The following is a 12149-nucleotide window of genomic DNA, read 5'->3' as shown; positions in this document are numbered from 1 at the left end:
ATAAGAGCGTCTGCTAAATGACTTAAATGTAATGTAATGTAAATGTAAGTGAATTATCACTTCTACCTCTAATCAGCAATCATAAGATGTATTCATGCGATCTCCCCCTATCTGCATGCGGGGCTAATCACAACACGCCTTATTGTCATCAGAGTTGAACCAACCAATAAGAATGCTTGAACATTGAATACACCTTTCTTTTGAGGCAAGTGGAAACATAACCAACCCTGTTACATATGGACCCCTGAAGTAGCCTTGGACACCCCCTAGCCACCCCATGTATAAAACTCTAGTTCCGCCACTGTTAAGTAGTACTTTAAATCATTTTTACTTGAGTACTTTACACAGCTGTTTGTATGAAGGTTCCCCAACCTCCACAAATATTTTCCGGTTTTGGGATATACTTTCAACATGCACAGTAGGTGGCGGCATGCACATTCGAACGCCATTATTCCAGAGAAGAAGAAGGAAACTACTGGTGTGTGGACTTTAATACCAGACGTGTCGTATCTTAAACAAGCGAAGTGCCGCTAGTTAACACAGCCAAGCGCGGTTTTTTTAATGATTTTTTTTTTAAATCAGGCCCCGGGAGTTTTTATTTTTTTCCCCGTTAACTAACGTTAGTACTGTACCAAAGAGCATCTATATACGGACTAGATGTTGATAGCCTTCTGGTAACGTTAGCTAGAAGCTACCACTGAAGAATAGCTTGGTACTGTAGTTAGCTATCCACTACCTTTTCGCGCCCGGGAGTTTTCCGGTGGTAGCGGGAACGTACACAGCCACTCTCAACCGATAGGTAGGGTGGGATTGTGTTCTTGTTAGCCTAACCAGAGTCATACTAAACTAATGACGCTTGTTAGCTAGCTGAGTTTGTTTTACCGTTATGCGTCACTATGATCTACAGTACGCTAGCTTGATTTGAAGATGTATTGCTAGTTAGCTATTTGCTAGCAATATCTCACTTGTTGGTCTCCCATATATTGCTAGCTGTCGTCATAACTTTATACAGCCATTTCTTAGGATTAGTCACTTTCCTGTTGCTGGACTAACGACATTGCCACAACAAACAAACGGCATCAAAATTGCCTATTTAACGTTAGTTGGCTAACATTACCTCAGTCTTATTTGCTCACTAAGTTGGCTAACGTTAATGATTTGGTTTATTTTGTTGCTATTTAACTTGCGAATTAAATAGGAACTTTTTTTAGAGCAATCAAATGTACTGCAACAGTTAACGTTAGTTAGTTTGCTAGCTAAGTAACGTTAGCTGACGAATGAGTTCACTGCGAAAGCTATTGTTTGTGAACATAAGCAACTAACATTAGTTAGCTATGAACCGTAACTAGCTCATGTGGTTGGTGATTGTACAGAATCTCTTTGACTGATTTAGTGTTTTCTACACTGACTGTGTTTACTCTGTTTAGGGATGGCATCAACCAGGTGTGAAGAACTACTAAGTGACAAAGAACCTTTGCCTATATCAGCCCCCACCTCTCCTCCCCCCATTTCCCTCCTCACTGCTTCCCTTTCTAAACTAGCCCCCCCCTCCCCCTCTCTGATCCGCTCCTGGCCTTCCTCGCACCGTTCCCCGTGGGATGAATCTTGTGAGGTCAAAGCTCGCCTCTACTCCTCGCTGCAACTCACCCGAGACCTCCATGCCAAAGGTCAACCATCACCAGGCCACACTCACAGGTAACCCTGGCCCTGTCCAGAAACAATCCCTATGCTCCCAGAAACAACCTCACCCCCCTCTTGCCCAGAAATAAGACTGGGTTTTCAAAATGCAAATAGACAGACTGGTTGACGGCCAGTGTCATGTTTCGCTCTTAACTATCTCTGTCTCCAGACAGGTGTCATTTCAGTTTTCTTCTCCTCGGCTGGGGGGGGAGGGAGGGGGTAAGGCTAGACCCCCCCTGAATCTCCACACCCCCTCCCCCGGGGGGAGACAGGAGGAGGAGGGAGAGGAAGATAGGGTGTTGGTAGAGGAGATGGGTGTTAATCTCCAGACCAGTGTGGACTACAGCAACAGACTCACTGTAACTAACCCCTTACATCCGACACATGTTTGTTGTATGTGTGCGACTGTGTGTGTGTGTGTGTGACTTCATGTTGGTATGTTGGTTGCAGAATGGCAGGAGACATATCCAGGACATGGAGAATGTCAGAGCTCACCTTCAAACCATGCTGAGAAGCACACCCAAATTGGAGACAGAGGGTGAGACCCTGGAGACTCTCCTTCTATCCCAAATCAACCCATAGCCCATAGCCTGTACCCCCATAGGCACAGATCGTAGAGGAATGGATGGATATCCACAATATGGCAAAAAAATCCGCCTGACTTGTCAGAGGGCAAGATGGAGGTGAAACTAGGGTTGGGCGATATGATGGCATTATCTATTGACGATGATTGACAGCCATCGTCTACGGTGACGACATGTGACAGACGATGGTTTAGCGTATTTGAACTTGACTAGTGCCGTGTAGTAAAAAAAGTATTGCAGGACAAGTGACATTCTAATTTGCCTATTCCTATTTGCTATAGCCCAGTGGTCACCAACCTTTTCAAGCCTAGGATCACATCCCAAGTCCAAATGTAAACGAAGATCTACCAAACAAGGCCACAATGTAGTTCCACTTTGACATTCTTTATTTTGTTATCTGTCAGTCACAAGCAAAGTATTCATTTATGTAAATAGAATAATCAGAAGTGCAACTATCATTGGTAAGTCATATTACATTTTTCAATATTTCCACAGGCCTATTACTCATTAACCATTCATATACAGTTGAAGTTATTTTTCAACCACTCCACAAATTTCTTGTTAAACTATAGTTTTGGCATGTCGGTTAGGACATCTACTTTGTGCATGACAATTGTTTACAAAAATATTATTTCACTTATAATTCACTGTATCAAAATTCCAGTGGGTGAGAAGTTTACGTACACTAAGTTGACTGTGCCTTTAACCTCTTACATCTAGATGTTCCGCTAGCGACTAGCGAAAGCAAAATAATTTTCAAAATATGACTATTTACAGCATTTTAAAGACAAGACTCTCGTTAATCTAACCACACTGTCCGATTTCAAAAAGGCTTTACAGCGAAAGCAAAACATTAGATTATGTCAGGAGGGTACCAAGCCAGAAATAATCAGACAGCCATTTTCAAAGCATGCATATATGTCACAAAAACCAAAACCACAGCTAAATGCAGCACTAACCTTTGATCTTCATCAGATGACACTCCTAGGACATTATGTTATACAGTACATGCATGTTTTGTTCAATCAAGTTCATATTTATATCAAAAACCAGCTTTTTACATTAGCATGTGATGTTCAGAACTAGCATACCCACCGCAAACTTCCGGTGAATTTACTTAATTACTCACGATTAACGTTCACAAAATACATAACAATTATTTTAAGAATTATAGATACAGAACTCCTTTATGCAATCGCGGTGTCAGATTTTAAAATAGCTTTTCGGCAAAAGCACATTTTGCAATATTCTGTGTAGATAGCCCGGCCATCACGGCTAGCTAATTTGACACCCACCAAGTTTGGCCCTCACCAAACTCAGATTTACTATTAGAAAAATTGGATTACCTTTGCTGTTCTTCGTCAGAATGCACTCCCTGGACTTCTACTTCAACAACAAATGTTGTTTTGGTTCGAAATAATCCATAGTTATATTGAAATAGCTCCGTTTTGTTCGTGCGTTGAGGTCACTATCCGAGGTCACTTTCGAAATATTCCATTACCGTACTTCGAAGCATGTCAAACGCTGTTTAAAATAAATTTTTATGCGATTTTTCTCGTAAAATAGCGATAATATTCCAACCGGGCGACGTTGTATTCGTTCAAAGAGAGAAAGAAAAAAATGGATTCCTCTCGTGCACGCTCCAGTGTCAGTGTTCCCTGCCTGACCACTCACAAAAACTCCCTAGCCCCAACAGGTTAAATTCAATTTCATGGGACCTGCAGATATCCTGAACCTATTCTCCAACTATCATAAAAGCTTTAAGATAACTTTAACTTATCAATACTAGCTTATTTCCCAAATATTCTAACCTACGAAGGTGTTGTCCTAAAGTTGTGGCTTTCAAAAATAACAAGAATTAAAGTCCATAGACTAGGCTATTCTCAATCACAGCTTTATGAAAGATCAAACAAAGCTTTATGAAAGGTGGAACAAACAATGTTATTATCCAGTTCTGACTACTATAGACCGCTTCTATCCAGCCTGTAGCCTATAACCTAGCTCACTACGGTAAGACAGCCTGTTCCTCATCGGTCACTGCTGCATCATGTGTGCGCCACACACAAACCTTTTCTGCTCCTCCACAAGAAAGGAATATTAGAAAAGATTTGCCGTTGCCTTCATTTAGCCTCTGCTCAGGCTTTCAACAACATTATCTTTCGCCATGATTCGTCCAGTTGCATTTTATTTTGGGCTGTAGCACAACTGTAGTTTTAGCACACTTTTAGGGGGGTGATCGCATCGTATATAACAATGTTTTATGGGAACATATTCACGATAGGACAAAGGTTGACATCGCCCAACCCTAGGTGGAACCACCACCATATTGCTTACACCTATCCAATCCTCTTAGATCTGTGCCAAGGGGGTAGGGGCTGATTTTGTATTTGGGATTCAGGGAATGGATTACACACACTGAAGAAAAAGGAGACAGACAGACACGCCACTCTCACAAACGCACACACACAAACTTTGCCAATATGGTATTCCCTGTATTGTCCTGCAGGAGGCAGCAGTGTTACAGAGAGTCCCAACCAGTCATTTAACAGTGACAGCACCTCACAGCTACTCGGGTAACACTACACATCTTCTCTATTTTAGTTTTTCAATACCTTTTTGTGTTCTATATAATAGCTATGTTGTCGGTACATATTTCACTAAATGTAAAACAAATTGCACTTTTCTTATTTTCTTCTCCAGTGGTGGGGTAGGAGGTTTAGAGGAGTTGTTCCCGCGGTATTCTTTTCATCTGCGTTCTGACGGTGTCTTCTCCTCCTCGGAAGCCACTGTCCTTAGGGAGAACCTAGACAGGGAGAGGACCAGCCGCAAGGTAAACACACACACACTGATCCTGATATATTCTTTGGCCTCAATACCTTCCAATTCCTGATGATCAGCCCTGCTTTAGCCTGCTCTAGCCTGGTCAGTGTCTAGCCCCTCTATGTGCCAGTATGAGGGGCAGATGTGTGTGTGAGGGGCAGGTGCTGCCTGGTGTGTAACTGTGTGCGTCTGTAGTAGGGTTGTCATGGTACCACTATCCCAATACTGGTATCGGGACAACCCTAGTCTGGAGCAGTGTGAGGGGCAGGGGCTGCAGGTTTGTGACGTTATGTGTGTCTCTAGCAGTGTGAAGGGGCAGGTGCTGGTGTTGCAGAGTAAGGCTCTGGAGCTGCAGCAACGATTGGCTCTCGCTATATCAGCTGACCGGAAGAAGGACATCATGATCGAGCAGCTTGATAAGGTGTGGACACACCTTACACTCATACACACTCTTGCGCTCTCTCTGTTTATTTCTCTCTCTCTAGCTCTCTTTTTCCCACACACATGCAAATCTTTAGGATGGGTGTTATCTACAGTGCCAGTCAAAGGTTTGGACACACCTTCAACTGGAATGTTTTTCCAACAGTCTTGAAGGAGTTCCCACATATGCTGAGCACTTGTTGGCTGCTTTTCCTTCACTCTGCGGTCCAACTCATCCCAAATCATTTCAATTGGGTTGAGGTCGGGTGATTGTGAAGGCCAGGTCATCTGATGCAGCACTCCATCACTCCCCTTACACAGCCTGGAGGTGTGTTTTGGGTCATTGTCCTGTTGAAAAACAAATGATAGTCCCAGTAAGTGCACACCAGATGGGATGGTGTATCGCTGTGGTAGCCATGCTGGTTAAGTGTGCCTTGAATTCTAAATTGTATTTATTTATTTCACCTTTATTTAACCAGGTAGGCAAGTTGAGAACAAGTTCTCATTTACAATTGCGACCTGGCCAAGATAAAGCAAAGCAGTTTGACACATACAACAACACAGAGTTACACATGGAGCAAAACAAACATACAGTCAATAATATAGTAGAAAAATAAGTCTATATACAAAGTGAGCAAATGAGGTGAGATAAGGGAGGTAAAGGCAAAAAAGGTCATGGTGGCGAAGTAAATACAATATAGCAAGTAAAACACTGGAATAGTAGATTTGCAGTGGAAGAAAGTACAAAGTAGAAATAGAAATAATGGGGTGCAAAGGAGCAAAGTAAATAAATACAGTAGGGGAAGTGGTAGTTGTTTGGGCTAAATTATAGATGGGCTATGTACAGGTGCAGTAATCTCTGAGCTGCTCTGACAGCTGGTGCTTAAAGCTAGTGAGGGAGGTAAGTGTTTCCAGTTTTAGAGATTTTTGTAGTTTGTTCCAGTCATTGGCAGCAGAGAACTGGAAGAAGAGGCGGCCGAAGGAGGAATTGGCTTTGGGGGTGACCAAAGAGATACAGTGAGGGGGGGAAAAGTATTTGATCCCCTGCTGATTTTGTACGTTTGCCCACTGACAAAGAAATGATCAGTCTATAATTTTAATGGTAGGTTTATTTGAACAGGGAGAGACAGAATAACAACAACAAAAAATCCAGAAAAACACATATATAAATTGATTTGCATTTTAATGAGGGAAATAAGTATTTGACCCCCTCTCAATCAGAAAGATTTCTGGCTCCCAGGTGTCTTTTATACAGGTAACGAGCTGAGATTAGGAGCACACTCTTGAAGGGAGACCAAAGGACAGATTTTCACCTGTTTAATATCCATTGATTCTCGCAGTCTCCTCTGAACAGTCGATGTTGAGATGTGTCTGTTACTTGAACTCTGAAGCATTTATTTGGGCTGCAATCTGAGGTGCAGTTAACTCTAATGAACTTATCCTCTACTGCAGAGGTAAGTATGGGTCTTTCTTTCCTGTGGTGGTCTTCATGAGAACCAGTTTAATCCTAGCGCTTGATGGTTTTTGCATCTGCACTTGAATAAACTTTAAAGTTATTGACATTTTCCGTTTTGACTGACCTTCACGTCTTAAAGTAATGATGGACTGTCGTTTGTCTTTGCTTATTTGAGCTGTTCTTGCCATAATATGGACTTGGTCTTTTACCAAATAGGGCTATCTTCTATGTACCAACCCTCCCTTGTCACAACACAACTGATGGCTCAAACGCATTAAGGAAAGAAATTCCACAAATTAACTTTTGACATATTTTGATTTGTTTAACACTTTTCTGGTTGCTACATGATTCCATATGTGTTATTTAATAGTTTTTATGTTTTCTCTATTATTCTACAATGTACAAAGTAGTACAATTAAAGAAACCCTTGAATGAGAGACACAGGTACAAACACATGCTTACGCACACATTGTGATGTTGTATGGTGGTATTGAAAATGTTGTGTAGTGGATATGCGGTGGTGTAGGGTTTTATCTTTAGCTCATTCATTACAAACATACCGTCATTTCCGGACTATTGAGCGCACCTGAATATAAGCCGCACCCACTGAATTTAAATGTTTTATTTATTTTGAACATAAATAAGCCGCACATGTCTATAAGCCGCAGGTGCCTACCGGTACATTGAAACAAATTAACTTTACACAGGCTTTAACGAAACACGGCTTGTAACAAAAATAAATAGGCTTTAACGAAACACGGCTTGTAACAAAAATGAATAGGCTTTAACAAAACACGGCTTGTAACAAAAATAAATAGGCTTTAACGAAACACTGCTTGTAACAAAAAATAAAGCTCCCGTGCAGCAGCTCTATTTCCTTTTCCAACAGCCAGATCAATCGCCTTCAACTTGAAAGCTGCATCATATGCATTTCTCCATGTCTTTGCCATGATGAGGGTGACAAAATGACTACCGTAATCAGAATGATGGGAAGTTTGAGAGCGCTCGATTTAATCTAAACAGTAAACAAAAAAGTTGTTTGACCTTAACCCGTTCGGCAATTTCATTGGTCTAATGAAAGCTTCATGCTGCCAAAAAACTGAGCACGTTACAGAATGTGTTTTTTTGGAGAAAATCATTTTGAAAGCGGGAAAAATCCATATATTAGCCGCGTCATTGTTTAAGCCGCGAGGTTCAAAGCATGGGAAAAAAGTTGCGGCTTATAGTCCGGAAATTACGGTAGTTCACTGTTTTATATTTTGTTTTACACTGTGGAAATAATTGCATTTAAGAAGCATTGCTAACTGCTGATCTTTGTCTTTCTGCCGATGTTAGCATTTTGTAATATGACACTCAGACGTGATTATTGCCAATCCTGGGGAACCTGGGTGTTTTCATGTTTAAAACAGCTTGCACAAGAAATTAAATCAAGCAGCACTACCCTTTTTTTACTTTCTACATGACTTTGTTGATAGAGGAACATCACCATAGCCAAGGAGTTAGAGTATTGAATAAAAATGTTTATTTTTTATATAATGTGGGTGCTTTGGTGTGTTTGGACCCCAGGAAGAGCAGCTGCTGCCTTGGCAGAGGCCAAGGTGGAGCAGTCACCATATATTACTAATAACCTGTGTGTGTATCTATCAGACCCTGGCTAAGGTGGTTGAAGGCTGGAGGAAACATGAGCAGGAGAAGAGTGAGGGAGTGAAGAGACTACAGCAAGAGAAGGAGCTGGCGGAGAGACGACATACAAAGCAGCAAGAGGTAGCACAAACACAGTATTTATGTGCCAACAAAGATTTAACATGTTGCTGCCTTGCATCCATACCTCTGTTTGAATTTGACAGTGGTTACATTTCCACACCACCATCCCACATCTTTATACCAAACCAAGTGGCGGGACTGTCATTGGCTTTTGTTATCATCACATATACATAGGACTGTATATAGTGTGTGTGTGTGTGCGTGCGGTGCGTGCGTGCATGTGTATTTTCCAGACCCTTGGTCAATTAGAGCAGTCTCTGGCTCAGGTTGCCGAGGCCTTGGAGCAAGAGCAGAAACACACTGAGGAACTACAGAGAACCAACAGACAGCTGGTGAGTAACACACACACAGTCACATTCTCTCGCACTATAATTTACACCTATCTGACTGTGTGTGTGTGTAGGAGCTGCGGCTGGTGGAGTTGGAAGGGTCTCTGTGGGATTGTAGGCGTGAGTATGAGCTCTTGTGTGTGGAGCGAGACAGGCTGCATCTACAGGCCCAGGAAGCCCAGGCTGCTCTGACCTGCCTCCAGGAGCAAACAGCCAATGAGAGAAGATCGCTGGAGGACCAGACAGTCCAGCTAGCCAATCAACTGCAAGAGGAGAGGGTGGGTTTGTCTCATGTCCAACATTTTGGAATGTCTGTTTAAATCACTAAACTGAAATTGTTACTAAGAAACATGTTTTCCGCAAACGGAAGCCTTGAAAGCAGCTCTGGTCTGTTATTTAGCAACTAACAGCAGTCTCTAACTAGTATTTCCATGTATGAAGCGTTTTTTTAATTGCGTATGAAGCGTACCTAATGGAATCAATGTCCTTTAAAAAACTCAAAGCATCTTGAATTGGAGTTAATTCCAAAATTCTAAATTGACCCCATCCTGTGTGTGTGTGCGCATGCATGCGTTTGTTTGTAGGAGTGCAAGCAGCGAGAGGAGCAGCATTTGTTGGAGGTAAGACAGGTGTTGGAGGAGGTGAGAGGAGAGTTGGCCAAAGTGAGGGGGAGACTGCTACAGCTGGAGGAGGAGAAACTGGAGGCTCGGAGAGAGGGGGACACAGAGCGCATGGACTGGGCTTTGGAACAGGTACACATCTATTTGTCTGTGTTTACAAGATCTTATGACTCTGGGGGTTTGTTAACAAAGTTGGGGGTTTGTTTACAAAATTGTGTGTGTGTGTGTGTGTGTGTGTGTGTGTGTGTGTAGGCCCGATTTGAAGCCCAGCGTTCTCAGTTGGAAGTTAAACTGAAACAGGAGACTGAGACACTGTCAGCTTTACAGCAGGAACACATTGCCCTGAAAGAACAGCACAGGTACACACAAACGCCACTAGGGGTGGTAAAGTCCTAGACCACAGTTATTTTACCCACAAGCAAGGCCCTCCCTCGTCCACCATTTGGCAAATCAGATCATGACTCTGTACTCCTGCTAACTGTTTACAAGCAGAAACTAAAACAGGAAGTACCCGTGACTTGCTCCATTGAGAAATGGTCACCAGAAACAGAGATTATGCTACAGGACTGCTTTGCTAACGCTGATTGGAATATGTTTTGAGACTGCGCCGATAACATTGATAAGCTAACCACCTCTGTTACAGGCTTTATTAGAAAATGCATCACGGTGAGGGTTCGCTGCTTCCCCAATCAAAAACCTTGGATTAACACCGATGTTGGTGCTAAACTAAAGGACGGGGCTACCACACACAGCTATCATAGACACCCCTAAAGCTACGGCCATGGACAGGAATAAGTACAAGAAGTCCTGCTATGACCTCTGCAGAGTCATCAAATGAGCAGGACAATATAGGAATAAAGTGGAATCATATTACACAGCCTCCGACGTCCGCCGCATGTGGCAGGCGGACGTCCTTTATGGATTAAAAAGGAAGACCCAACCGTGATCTGCCCAACGATGCCTCTTTACCAGACAAACTCAATGCATTTTATGCATGCTTTGACAACAACAACTTTGTGACGGGTGTGAGGGCCTTCCCCGACCAAGAGGATTGGGTGATCTCGCTCTCCGAGGCCGACATGAGAAAGGTCTTCAATCAGGGCAACATCTGCAATTCCGTGGAGGCGGGCGGTATTCCAGGGCGTGTTCTCAGAGCATCCGCAGGACAGTTGGCAGGCATATTCAGTCATTTTCAACCTCTCCTTGTCCCAGTCTGTGATCACCATCATGTAGCACTCACTTCTGTAATCATGAAGTGCTTTGAGAGGCTGGTTATGGCACACATTAACTCCACTTTCCCAGACACCCTAGACCCACTCCAATTTGCATAGCCTTCCCTGTAGCTCAGTTGGTAGAGCATGGTGTTTGCAACGCGTGGTGTTTGCAACGCCAGGGTTGTGGGTTCGATTCCCACGGGGGGCCAGCACCGAAAAAAAATATAATAATAATAAAATGTATGAAATGAAATGTATGCATTCACTACTGTAAGTCGCTCTGGATAAGAGCGTCTGCTAAATGACTAAAATGTCAAATGTAAGTGATACCGCTCCAACAGATCCTCTACACACTGCCCTCACCCACCTAGATAAGTGGAATACCTATGTGAGAATGCTGTTCATTCTCACATTTGGCCCAGCGTCGTCCGGGTTTGGCCTGTGTAGGCCGTCATTGTAAATAAGCTCACCAAGCTTAGGACTCTGGGTCTGAACACCTCCCTCAGGAACTGGATCCTGGACTTCCTGACGGGCCGACCCGTGGTGGTGAGGGTAGGCTACATCACCTCTGCCATGCTGACCCTCAAAACAGAGTTCCCTCCTGTACTCCCACGTACGACTCCAACACCATCAACTTTGCTGACGACACGACGGTGGTAGCCCTAATCACCGTCAACAAGTCAGCCTACAGGGAGGAGGTCAGTGACCTGGCAGTGTGGTGCCAGAGCAACAACCTCTCCCTTAAGACCAAGGAGCTGATCGTGGACTACAGGAAACGAAGTACTCCACATCGACAGTGGAGCAGGTCGAGAACTTCAAGTTCCTCATTGTCCAAAGCACTAAAGAATTAAAACATGTCATGAAGAAGGCCCGGCAGCGCCTCTTCCCCCTCAGGAGGTTGAAAAAGTTTGGCTTGGGCCCTCATCCTCAAAACGTTCTACAGCTGTACCATTGAGAGCATCTTGACTGGCTGTATCACTGCTTGGTATGGCAACAGCACCGCCGTCGATCACATGGCGCTACAGAGGGTTGTGCGGACAGCCCAGTACATCACTGGGGCCTAGCTCCCTGCTATCCAAGACATCTATATCAGTCAGTGTGGAAGGAAGGCCCGGAAAATTGCTAAAGACTCTATCCACCCAAACCATAGACTACTCTCTCTGCTTCTGCATAGCAAGCGGCACCGGTGCAACATGTCTGACACCAACAGGCTCTTGAACAGCTTCTATCTAAGCAATAAGACTTATAAATAGCTATCAAAA

The 12149-nt window shown here is 43.4% G+C and overlaps 1 protein-coding gene across 4 annotated transcripts in view; it reads left to right on the top strand.

Moving 5' to 3' along the window:
• The first annotated feature begins 353 nt into the window (after positions 1 to 353).
• Positions 354 to 12149, top strand: part of cntrob (centrobin, centrosomal BRCA2 interacting protein) — a 31026-nt gene continuing 19230 nt past the window's right edge. The window contains exons 1-12 of one of the 4 annotated variants that reach the window (XM_045716802.1): positions 354 to 799; positions 1428 to 1695; positions 1850 to 2039; positions 2131 to 2218; positions 4771 to 4837; positions 4965 to 5094; positions 5388 to 5505; positions 8608 to 8724; positions 8958 to 9056; positions 9128 to 9331; positions 9638 to 9805; positions 9926 to 10032. In XM_045716802.1, coding sequence (XP_045572758.1) covers positions 5485 to 5505; positions 8608 to 8724; positions 8958 to 9056; positions 9128 to 9331; positions 9638 to 9805; positions 9926 to 10032 — 716 coding nt within the window. In that variant the 5' untranslated portion in view covers positions 354 to 799; positions 1428 to 1695; positions 1850 to 2039; ... (2 more) ...; positions 4965 to 5094; positions 5388 to 5484. The remainder of the gene's footprint in view (positions 800 to 1427; positions 1696 to 1849; positions 2040 to 2130; positions 2219 to 4770; positions 4838 to 4964; positions 5095 to 5387; positions 5506 to 8607; positions 8725 to 8957; positions 9057 to 9127; positions 9332 to 9637; positions 9806 to 9925; positions 10033 to 12149) is intronic. The other 3 variants (XM_045716803.1, XM_045716801.1, XM_045716800.1) reach the window with 3 other exon arrangements.

This window comes from Salmo salar, chromosome ssa04 (assembly GCF_905237065.1).
Source record: "Salmo salar chromosome ssa04, Ssal_v3.1, whole genome shotgun sequence".
Taxonomy (NCBI): domain Eukaryota; kingdom Metazoa; phylum Chordata; class Actinopteri; order Salmoniformes; family Salmonidae; genus Salmo; species Salmo salar.
This window is presented reverse-complemented; position numbering and strand designations above follow the sequence as displayed.